General features: G+C 39.7%; 1 protein-coding gene across 1 annotated transcript in view; it reads left to right on the top strand.

The window, feature by feature from the left end:
- Positions 1-291: 291 nt before the first annotated feature.
- Positions 292-11,336, top strand: part of KIFAP3 (kinesin-associated protein 3) — a 64,347-nt gene continuing 53,302 nt past the window's right edge. Inside the window, 11 exon segments of the mRNA XM_009875915.1 lie at positions 292-306; positions 1,445-1,536; positions 2,742-2,896; positions 4,032-4,087; positions 4,596-4,737; positions 6,427-6,526; positions 7,270-7,394; positions 7,872-7,970; positions 8,693-8,871; positions 11,279-11,333; position 11,336. The exon segment at position 11,336 is cut by the window's right edge and continues 101 nt beyond it. Coding sequence (XP_009874217.1) covers positions 292-306; positions 1,445-1,536; positions 2,742-2,896; positions 4,032-4,087; positions 4,596-4,737; positions 6,427-6,526; positions 7,270-7,394; positions 7,872-7,970; positions 8,693-8,871; positions 11,279-11,333; position 11,336 — 1,019 coding nt within the window.

The following is an 11,336-nucleotide window of genomic DNA, read 5'->3' as shown; positions in this document are numbered from 1 at the left end:
ACAACTGTCGGCAGGAATGTTTGCATTTGGGATCTCCTGGTAGGTTTAAATAACGGGGGAAATATATTGGGGGGTGAGGAGTGAGAGCTGGTGAAAGCTATCTCAAGAACCAGGTATTTTTTTCAGTTGTATTCTGCAGAAGAGCTAGAAGCTGTGTAGATAGAGGCACGTATTTCAGATGTTTTCTGAAGACAGTGGTCGCACTGAAGGCTGCGTCTGGATTTGCTAATGTTTTCAGCTCCGTGAGGCTGACATAGTTTTCCCTGGTCTAACTGACCCAATGTATCACTTATGCTGATACAACTAGTGGTGAAGCCACCTGTAAATCTGCTTGTTGACATCATCTGTCTAAAAATGAACACCCAAATAAACCCCAAAACAAACAATGCCCCCCACCCCCAGACACACCCCAAACCCCCAACCCACATTAGGGAGTTGTTTTTAATACGCAGTGTTTTAGCACCCTGGTTTATGGTGTGACCATACATACTCTACTGGTAGCAGCACAGGGAAAAGAAGCAAGTGTCAATTTTACCACCAAAGACAGAAATGTGTAATGGTACTCTTTGGCTGTGATTCTGTCATCACTTGAAAGCAGAGATGAGGTGTATCTGTGTGGCCTTTTATCCATGGCCTGTCCTCATGGCGCTTGTATCTCTGTGGATACCAAGTTGCTGGCACAAAGGACGACAGCAGGACAGGCGCTTTTGACAGTGACATACCCAGAATGCTTTCCCAGAGAATGTTTATCCAGAATATCTGTAGATACAGTAAAGCAGGTAGACATGCTTGGTTTATACCTGTTGATGGCAGCTCTTGATCTGGGAGTCCCCAAACCTGGCAACAGACTCAGTGAGGTGAAGAACAGTTGCAAAGAGGTTTGTGCTTCAGGAGAGAATAGTTAATTATTTGCAATTCGTTCTCAATAGATTTTTAATTGTTATATTTAGCCAAGAGAGTCTTTGAGGAAAAATTTCTGTTTGTAAGTGATCGCACTAGGTTGATGCCATTAGCAGAAGATTTCTCAATACTGACAGTGTAACAGGGAATCAGCTGGGAAATTCACCTTCTCTGTGAAATGCATCTTTTTCGTGATTGTAGTTCCTTAATAGAGCTGGGAGACTTAGAAATCAAACCTTCATTCTGTTTCTTCCTTTTGCGATTAAGGCTTGACCAGTGGCTTGGGTGTTTTTGTATGTCCTAGAGGTAATAGGCAAGAATGTGCCACTAGCACTCAGCTTTGGTACAGTTGTGTGAAATGAAATGTGGTGTGGAAGGAAAACAGCATTTGGATTTAGGGTCTGGACAGAACAGAAGACACATCGTTGTTACTGGTATATGTTCTTACATGTTTTCTGAGCTCTTCATTTAATCAGTAATTAATTTTTCTTTTCGTCATGGCAGGAAGGTAAAAGGAGGCAACATAGATGTGCATCCAACGGAGAAAGCTCTCATTGTGCACTATGAAGTGGAAGCGATGATTCTGGGAGAAACGGGAGACCCTGTGCTGGGGGAGCGTAAGGAATGTCAGAAAATGTAAGGTTATAACAAGTTCTGATAACTTTTTCTATTTTTCGTAGTCATAAATTCAGTAACTTGATGCATCAACAGCCTGTAAGAAGTAATATGTTCTAATCTTTATAAAACTTAATGTAAGATTAGTGGAGGGTTTAGAAGCCAGGAAATAACATGTGCCTAGGAAAGTTAATATCTAGAACACGTTTTAATCTGCTTTTCTTCCATGTGCTTCAAGGTGTTCTGTAAAGTGGTTATTCCCATTTTACATGATGGGAACTTGAGGTGGAGAAAAGTGCTAGATTCCTACCAAAATATTGGTTAATGTTGGAGTGAGTAACACTATTGAACCTTATGACAGCCTTATGCTTTAGCTGTTTACTTTCCTCTTTTTTATCTGTCACTGTGGTATCTGCGTTTTAGTTTTGCCTGGTATTTTACTTTTAAGGGCATTAAAATATTTCCCATTGGAAAAGCCCAGAGAACTATCTTAATTTGCAGCTTGGGAACTAGAATCTGGACTTTTCCTAGTGTTTTTTTTTTTATCTCTATACTGAATTCTTTTTGAAAGTTTGAGCTGAAGTGGCTCCTGTGTGAATGCTTGTAAGAAGAATAATTGAGGGGAAAAAAAAGAATCCTTAAATTGTCTCTTAATTTTTGAAGATAGCCGAAATGTGAATCAGCATGGTTTGCATCTGCAGCCTGATGGAATTCCTTTTTGATCTATCCTATGGTTAGTGACCGCAGAGATTTCTTACTGCTTGTTGCTTATGGACCAGGCTGCAGGTCTGCCAGAGCTATGGGAGAGTCCTGACACTGTATCTGCAGGCACTGCAAAAGAAACTCCGATGTACTCAGCACCCGTAGCTGTTTCTTATTTTGGATTTTTTTGTGTATGCAGCACTTGTTTGCAGTCCTGTGCACATGGGTTTTTTTGGTGTATTGCAAATAAATTATTGGTTCCTGTATCTAAGATGGTTACAAGGGAGCTGTTGCTGGTTGTCAGCTGATGGACAGCTGTGCTATGTCAAATCTGCCTGACAGTTACTGGCCATTTGGAGTTGTAGAGAGCCACTGCTTTGACTTAACACTTGTAGCCCATGGAACAGGCAAAGGGGTTATTAGGATCATTTCTGCCTTGAGCAAGTTGTGACTCTGTAAACATAAATCAAGGAACTGAAGTTCTAAAAATTTAAAAACTGAAAAGAGACCTGTCTGTGTTGCAGCATTCGGCTAAAGAGTCTTAACGCAAATACAGATATTGCTTCCCTGGCTCGAAAGGTGGTTGAAGAATGCAAGCTCATTCACCCCTGCAAACTTGCAGAAGTAGAACAGCTGTTGTACTATCTGCAGAATCGCAGAGATGCCTCAGCGGGAAAAGGTAAATAATACAGGGATGAAGTAGATTGGGACCAGGGTGCTTCAGCATTCAACAACTACCGTGCGAGGTTTTTCTAGCTGCAATCCTAACTTGCTTCATGTATGAGTTCCCTAGAGATAATGAGAGTGGCGAAGATGTGTAGTTAAATCACACTTGGAAAAAAAATTGCAGTCTTGGAGTGAGATGAGGGGAATTGCCTTTTTAACAATCAAAGTGGGGTTTTTTTGGTTAGTTAAATTTAGCATTGATGCCTCTTACTGCATGCTTTGTCCTTTAGAGGGACTTGAGAGGTATGGTTTCCACTATTGAGTGCAGCCTTGTCATACTGCGTCAGCAATTTGCCTTGACATCAAAAGACTGTATGAGGATCTTCCTAAAACTGTTGTCACCTGTTGCAAGGGTGGTGTTTGTAGGCTGAATTGGTGCTGTCTGTAAAGCTGGAGTGTGAAGTTCCAGAGTCTGACAGGCTTTGGTAAAGTGTAGCAGACGGCTTGGAGTAGTTCTTTCATCTTAAGTTCTTGGTAAACAAGTTACTGAGAACAGTCAAGTTCATCTTAAATATTCTGCTCAGGGGACAGTTTCATATTTAACATCTGATCCTGCATTACCTTGTGGTTAGCATGGTGTTTTGAAATGGTAAGCTTTATTCTCAAGTTGGATTCTTGTCTTAATGGGATGAGTTTAAAACAGCGATTTATATTACTTAAAAAGATTAATGTTATTTATATGCTTTGATTGTAACTGCTTTGGGAGGTTTACCCTCTTGTATTCTGTATATATGTGTCTTAGCGTATCACAGGAAAGCTTTGCCCCAGCGCACAAGCAAAATCAAAAGTGTCTGAGGTCAGTCTGGGCTCACACTAAGGTTTATTACTCTCTGTCTCTCCAGCTGTCTGGGCTGTAACTGATCATTTAGACTGAGTAGTTAAAAGGCATGTGAGGGTTTATTTTGTTCCCTGTGAGCTGTTCAGCTTCTGAAACCTGACGCACCTTAGCTGTGTTAGTCTGGCAGGTCAGCTGGATGCAGAAGGACTTTGACCTTGATTTAACCAGAGTGTTTAGAAGAGCATACTGGCCACAGTTTTTGTCTGTGAATATGCATCACTTAACTGCAACTATGTCTTTTTCCTTATAGAAAAGAAAGAGAAATCCAGTAAGCCTAAAGATCCACCCCCATTTGAAGGAATGGAGGTAAATATTGGTGTTAGAAGAGAAATGCAAAACCCATTTACTTCTTAAGTAAGCCAGTTATACAAGGGAGGGGGGAAGAGGAAATGCTGAATTCTGGGTGGGTGTTTTTGCTTCTTGGTTTTAAACAAAGGAGTTGGTTTGGAAATACTGCACAATGGAATAAAACCCATCTCCATAAAGGGTAAAATATTTGACTTGCATACTTCCCTCTCCAACTATAGCACACAGCACGACAGCAAGTGAGGTCTGGAACATCGGACAGGACACAGGGAGTCATGTTTGAGCATTCTTTGTTTTTTGTAATTAAATCTGCTCAGATTTCCTGGTGTTCATTGGCAGTGATTCTGGATGTGTTAGAGGTTTTTTTCCCCCTTTGTATTTTATTTTTCTCTAAGATCTTAGCTCAAAGCTGTGCACTCTTTTGTCTTGCAATTGAATAACATCATGATTGATTGTCTTGAATTGACATCTCTCTCTCTGTGAAACCCTTGCTTATGACTGCTTTCAGATTGATGAAGTTGCCAATATCAATGACATGGATGAGTACATTGAGTTACTGTATGAGGACATTCCTGACAAGGTGCGTGGCTCTGCCCTCATTCTGCAGCTGGCTAGGAATCCTGATAATTTGGAAGAACTACTTATCAACGGTAACTTTAAACAACTTAATGTTGTTCTCTTTACTTGTGGCACTTTCTTCTCAAAGGAAAAGTAGTTTGCCTTCATTTGGGATTTTTTGTATGTCTCTAGGCTTTGCTTCTTAGTATGTACTAAGCTGGCAAAGCTCAGTTGGATCTCTCTGTTGGGCTGTTAGGTGCGCTTGACACAGAAACCCGCCAGGCCTCAGCAGGCTTTAGCTCTTTTTTCTCATCCTGGTTATTTTCATGCTAAAAATTAACTTGGGTTGACATTTTTGCTGGAGACAAGAATCATAGGGGTTGGAAGGGACCTCTAGAGATCACCTAGCCCAACCTCTCTGCCAGAGCAGGATCGCCTAGGGCAGGCCACACAGGAACTCATCCAGGTGGGTTTTGAAAGTCTGCAGAGAAGGAGAGGAATGTCGAGTTGTATCCTGAGATCAGGAAACTTGCTTTGAAAATGGGATTTGTAGGCTGACGTAAGTATAAAAACTTGCTTTGAAAATGGGATTTGTAGGCTGGCATAAGTATAGGTGTCCAGTTTCCAAGGGAACTAATAAATTGAACGTGGATCAACCACCAAAATATTTCACTAGCACACAATAGTTGTTTTGTTTATAGATCCATTCTTGTCAGAATGCATGGTATGACATTCACAGTGCTGTCATTTTTTGTCTGCATACGTACATGCTGTGCCGTGTGCAATTTGAAAGCTACATCAGTGCGGAATAATGTGTGTTTGTAGATCCACGTGTCTACATGTACATATGTTCTCATTTCCCGTTGTCTTCTCTCTTCTGGGAGAAAAAGAGTACCTTATCTTCTGTAAAGGTGTCAGACAAGCAAAAGATAAGGGCAATCCAAACCAGACTTCTGAAGTGATGGTAGGTTCGTGTCTTGTTAACTTAGTAATTTTTTTCCTTGCCCCTTTGTCTCTTTTACTGAGCCCTTATGCCCCCATCTTCCTCCAGCAAATTTTGACTTCACTGTGTACTACACCCATCCTGCAGTGTCAGCAAGCAAGATTATTTTAAGAATTGGAATGGAGGGGAATGTTAAGCCATCAAGTAATGGCTTGTCCCCATGAGTTGTTCTGAATATTCCAGTGCTTGAAATTCCCAGCTGTGCTTTTCTTATTCTGATCATGTAACACGGTGTACATGGAGAGAGACTAGACGGGGAAAGTGATTGGAAAAGGTAAGTGAATCAGACAGGGAAAGTAAGCTGAAGGATGGCAGGAAGAAATCAAATTATTGAACAATACAAAGTTGTTACCGGAGAAGAAAAGGTGGATGAAAAAGTGGTCGTTGTCAAGGTAGAATTTAAAGGGGATTTGGAAGTGAATGTGGTGATGTTCTAGGTGGGAACCACAGTGTAATACAGACCATACAGCTGGTAGCGGCCATGAGATCTTAAGGTTAGTAGTAGTTTTAAGATGGGTTCAGTGTTTGGTTGCAGCTTCCTTGCATATTGCCTCTTCTTAGGGTTTGTGACTAGATGACCACCCAGGGTATTTTCTATTTTAGTATCATCTACCAAACAGAACTTCTGAGCAGCATCACATGTTAAAGTGAGACACCTCTGAAAAATCTGTTAGAAAACTCAGAAATGTAGAATAAGCTGTATTCAAATTCTGAATCAGATGAGGCAAAAGAAGGGAGCTGGAATGCTGATACTCATCTAGATCTTGTTTCACTTCAGAAACTGCCCTGGGTGCATTGGCTAGAGTGCTGAGGGAAGACTGGAAACAAAGCGTGGAACTTGCTACCAATATAATTTATATTTTCTTCTGCTTTTCAAGGTGAGTGCAGAGTCCCTGTGTACAAGGATATAAGGAGCTTCTCTGTGCTTAGTGGCTTTTCATTTATTTTCTGCACTGCACTACAAAACCTCACTGAAATAGGATAAAAAATTCCTGAGACAGAAACACACTTATAAGTGGCAAAACTGAGGCATGAAAAGAACACCCATGGTAAGGCATCATGTAGTAGAGCTGGGAAGAAACTGGTGATGATTCTGACTCGTAGCTTATAGGCTGTTCTGCCACCTTTTATGTCTCTCAGTGTTCCTACAGGGAGGCAACAGTATTCAAAACTAAGTGAATCCTTGCTCTTATTCATTGTTTCAGCATACCCTGCCTGGAAATAATTCAAATGTAATGTGTATTGCAAGTTGATTTTTAGACCTCTCGTATTTCTGGTGAGGAGAGAGTCCTCTGAAGCAATCTTACTGTGAAAAAAGGGGCTGACTGGAAAACTTCTTCCTTTACATGTGAAAATTGGAACGTGTTTTTATTTTGACTTGGAACAACAACCTATTGCATGTCTGTGTACAAGTTTGGATAAAAATATTCATGTTTTCAGGAATTAGTTTTGTTTTGAGTTAACTTTCCAGTAGAGAAGTGTTACAGTGGGACACTGAGTAAATACTTTTTTACTACGTCATGTGATGCAGTGTTGAGACATTGCTACTGTAGGTGTTAAAACACATTTGGGGTCGGTTGTATTTATTTTTTTCCTCACAGTCATTTTTTCTTTAACATAGTTTTTCTCAATTTCATGGAATAATCACACACTACAAAATTGGAGCTCTGTGTATGAATATCATAGATCATGAACTGAAGAGACATGAGCTTTGGCAGGAAGAACTTTCTAAAAAGAAGAAAGCTGATATCCTTTTGATATGCTGGGACAGACTGATGGCTTCCAACTTGTCTTGATAGCCGTTGTTGAGTTATACAAGATGAGCGTACATCAACTTCTGTGAAAGCGGTAGCATTTCCTAGAAAGTGCAAAGTAAAATTGCAGATAGAAAAAAAGACCAAGAGTGAGAAGTTTGGGCTGTTGAAGAGATTAAGCTGAAGTTACTAAAACAACATTAGGAAAAGAAAAAGTTTCATTTTATTTTATCAGCAGCGTGTTTTTGGAACATTTTTGCTATTAGGAGGTAATACATCCAGGACTAGGAGCAGGGCAAAAAACGATGCATAGATCACAGTTATAGCAAGCTGCTGCAGTGGTAGTGTCTTTACACAGGATACTCCATAGTTGTCTTGCCTTTTAATAGAGATTGAATAATACCTTTGAAGACAGTAGTCATCTAGACTGCATAACTTTTCTCTGAACTCCTTAACTTCTGTGATCTACTTGATGAAGATCCTGAAAATCAAACCCTGAAAAAGGACTATGATAAAACTTATAAGAAGTACCAAGGGCTGGTTGTCAAGCAGGAACAGCTACTCAGAGGTACCAAATCCAAACAACAAAATATTTCCTTGTTGGTGAATCTGGGTAGAGAGTTCTTTTAGATGCATGTTATAACCAGGATGTCTTAAACACGTTGAATGTGTGGATGGATGTGGAAGAGCATTGCCAAAGAATAGGGAGAAGACGAGTACTAAATGAGATTGTTTAACAGTATAATGACGATTTTTGAAGTGATGTGTCAGTCTTGGAGGAAAAATAACAAAAGCGCTCCACTTAACTTTTCTTTGCTCATGATGTTGGTTTGGGAGAAGTTTGGGGATTTTGGTTTTGTACGTTTGATTTAGTTTGTGTTTTTTAACTTAGCCTAACTTAGCCTGTATCAGATTAAATTTGAATAGCTTTCATTCTGTCTCTATTTTTGAACTGAAGTATGCTTAATGTTAGACTGAAATGATCTGAGCAGCAAAGCTTTTCCTGGGAAGGGCTTTTGAAGGGTTCCCATTGGAATTTAAAGAAAAAAAAATACAAAAGGCTTCTAATGATCATAATTATTTTTTTTTTCAAAGCCGCTGTTAGAATTAATCTTTTTAATGCTTTCTAAACAGAATTAAAAGCATTCATGGTCAGTTTCCTTCAAAAGGCATTGGGAAGAGAGCAGAATGCTTTTAAAGTCTTGTCTTAAGCACTTAATGTGTATATAGAGACTTGTTGAGTTCTATTGTCTTTGACCTGTTGGTGTGATTTGTATTGGACTTTGTTAGTTGCGCTTTACCTGCTCCTAAATCTTGCTGAGGATACTCGCACTGAGCTGAAGATGAGAAACAAGAACATTGTCCATATGTTAGTGAAAGCCCTGGACCGTGATAATTTTGAACTGCTTATCCTGGTTGTATCTTTCTTGAAGAAACTCAGCATTTTTATGGAGAACAAAAATGATATGGTAAGGCTCATTTCACTCTACTGCAGTATTGGAAAGGTATGGACTCTGAAAACTTTGTGTGGTTGAAGGAAAAAGAGAGCTATTTCTGTCATCGTGCTAAATATCTGTAGCACTGATTATCCTCTTTTGTTACTGGTAAAATGTAACATCCAGCCATAACATACTGCAAAAATTTTTGAAGAACTGTCATCCCAAACAGTGAAGCTATCTCAAAATATAATACATGAAATTCCAAATTTGGAAATCAGCATGCCAGTCTTGTTGTACTCCTGCTTCTGGAGTGCCCATGACCCATCCTCCAAACTAGACTCTTTGACAATGTATTATTGTCTCTGCCACTTATTTTCCTGGGAAGAGAGGTGCTCATCCTTCAGCAGTTTGCTAGACTAGTTTACTCGCTTCCTTGGTCAACTCGGTTTTCAAAGCACCTCACAGTTGTTCCTTCATGCTACCAGTAGCTCATAAGAACTGGAGGCAGTGCTACTCTTTTTGTAAGCTCTTTTTAAGTGAAGTCTCAAGCTTCTGAAATTGTAGTGATTGGGGGTTTTTTTGTGACTAGGTTCTAGCCAAGTACCTCCTTCAGTCATATCCCAATGGCTTTTAGTAGACGTATACCTTCACTTCTGTGCCTTTATGCCAGTTTGTTAAATGAAAATGAAAAGTTTTCCTATCCAAGAGGTAATCAGAGATTAATGTTACGCCTAGATTGGGAGATGAAGAGGTCTGTGTAAATGCAATAGAAAAATAATTGCATCTTTGTTATTGGAACTGTCAGTTGCATGCATGTGCACTGAACACTGCAGGCTAGCTATCTCGCTTATTTATATGTGCGTATCCTCTTTCTTAACAAAAGTCAAACACCAAGCACATGTTTTGGGGAGAATGTAGGCTCTAGGTGATGGGTCGTTGATTTAGTTTATACTTGTGTAATGCCCTGAAGGACTTTATTAGGAAAATAAGGATTAGCTCTCTCCAGCCCACTGATTTGCTGGCGTGCTTTCTGCATTCCATTTGATTTAGTGGAAAGACAAATGAAACAAAATTGTTGAATTTATTTGATCGCAGAGTGTTTTAACGATTTTGAAAAGGTTTTTGAAAAGGCTTGATAATGCTTCAGGTCAGCTGTCTAAGCATTTCTTACTGATAACAAGGATGGTATCTTTTCTCCACAGTATTATTAGGTGTTCTAACGAATGGAAGTGTTCTGATATTTATATCAGGTAATAACAAAAATGTCAAAGGCGAAATGAACGAAGATTAGTCGTGCAACACTTGATTCTAAGTAAAACTACGCAATCCATGTGTATTTGTGGCACATTCTTTCCTTTGGTAGTCAAGTGCCGTATTAAATTCAAAGCAGTGAAGTAGGAGTTCTCGATATCTGATTGTTTTTGATCAAAGTGATCCAGTCAGTGGTTTGATTATTGCACTATGCTGTGTGGGGAGAGCGGTGGTTTCGTTCCTTAGATTTCATTCTGTGTGTATTTATAACTGGAATGCTAGTTACATACGTGCGAAAATTTGAAGGACGCAAAGTACTTTTATGTGCCTCATTCTGGCCAAAGAAGGCTCTTGGAAACAAAAAATGCATTTAAAGGATTTTGTCAAATAAAAGCAGAGAAATCATAGAATCGTAGACTGGCCTGGGCTGGGAGGGACCTTAGAGATCGTTTAATCCAACCTCCCTGTCATGGGCAGGGACGCCTCTCAACTAGATCAGGCAACACATGGGGACCCAACGGGGATGTTGCTTAAAAGATTACAAACTTTCTGAAGTCTTGCTGTTCAGCGCTTAAATTTTTTTTCTGATTGCTAAAGTGAACATGATCTCAGGAACTGATCCCACTTCTCACTTTCTGGATTCCACTTTTTAATCCGAAAGTGACACATGTTTCAAGATGACTTTTCTGCTTTTTTTGTATGAACGTACAGGATGCCGTGCCTCTTCTGAGTGCACATGCAAAATTCTGCCTAGGGGTTCATTTGAAATTTATAATGAAAGGTCTCAAGTTATTTTTGCCTGCCAATTTTCTGTCTTGGTTGGGTATCTCTGACTCTAATGTCAGTTGCTGCATGGATGCTTGCGTTTAAATAAGTGTCGTCCCACCCACACCACAGTCTAGTCTTGCACATGATGTCTTGATCACATTCTTGCAGTATTCCAGCTGCAAGGAATGTTTCCAAGTCATCCAAACTGTCTGATTCAAAAACTATTTTAATCAATCTAGAAGACTTCAAGTGCAAAAACATAAGCAAAGCTGCTTCAGATGAAAATGCACTGACAGTCACTATTGTGGGTACAAATTGGATATGTATGTGCATAGGTGTATGTGTGAATATGTAACATACTGGGAGGGCTTTGGGGTGTTTGGATGGATTATGGCGTTTTCTTTTGCTTGATGCACAGGTTGAAATGGATATTGTTGAAAAACTTGTGAAGATGGTACCCTGTGAACACGAAGACC

Source organism: Apaloderma vittatum, unplaced genomic scaffold (genome assembly GCF_000703405.1).
Source record: "Apaloderma vittatum isolate BGI_N311 unplaced genomic scaffold, ASM70340v1 scaffold7209, whole genome shotgun sequence".
In the NCBI taxonomy this organism is placed as follows: Eukaryota; Metazoa; Chordata; class Aves; order Trogoniformes; family Trogonidae; genus Apaloderma; species Apaloderma vittatum.
This window is presented reverse-complemented; position numbering and strand designations above follow the sequence as displayed.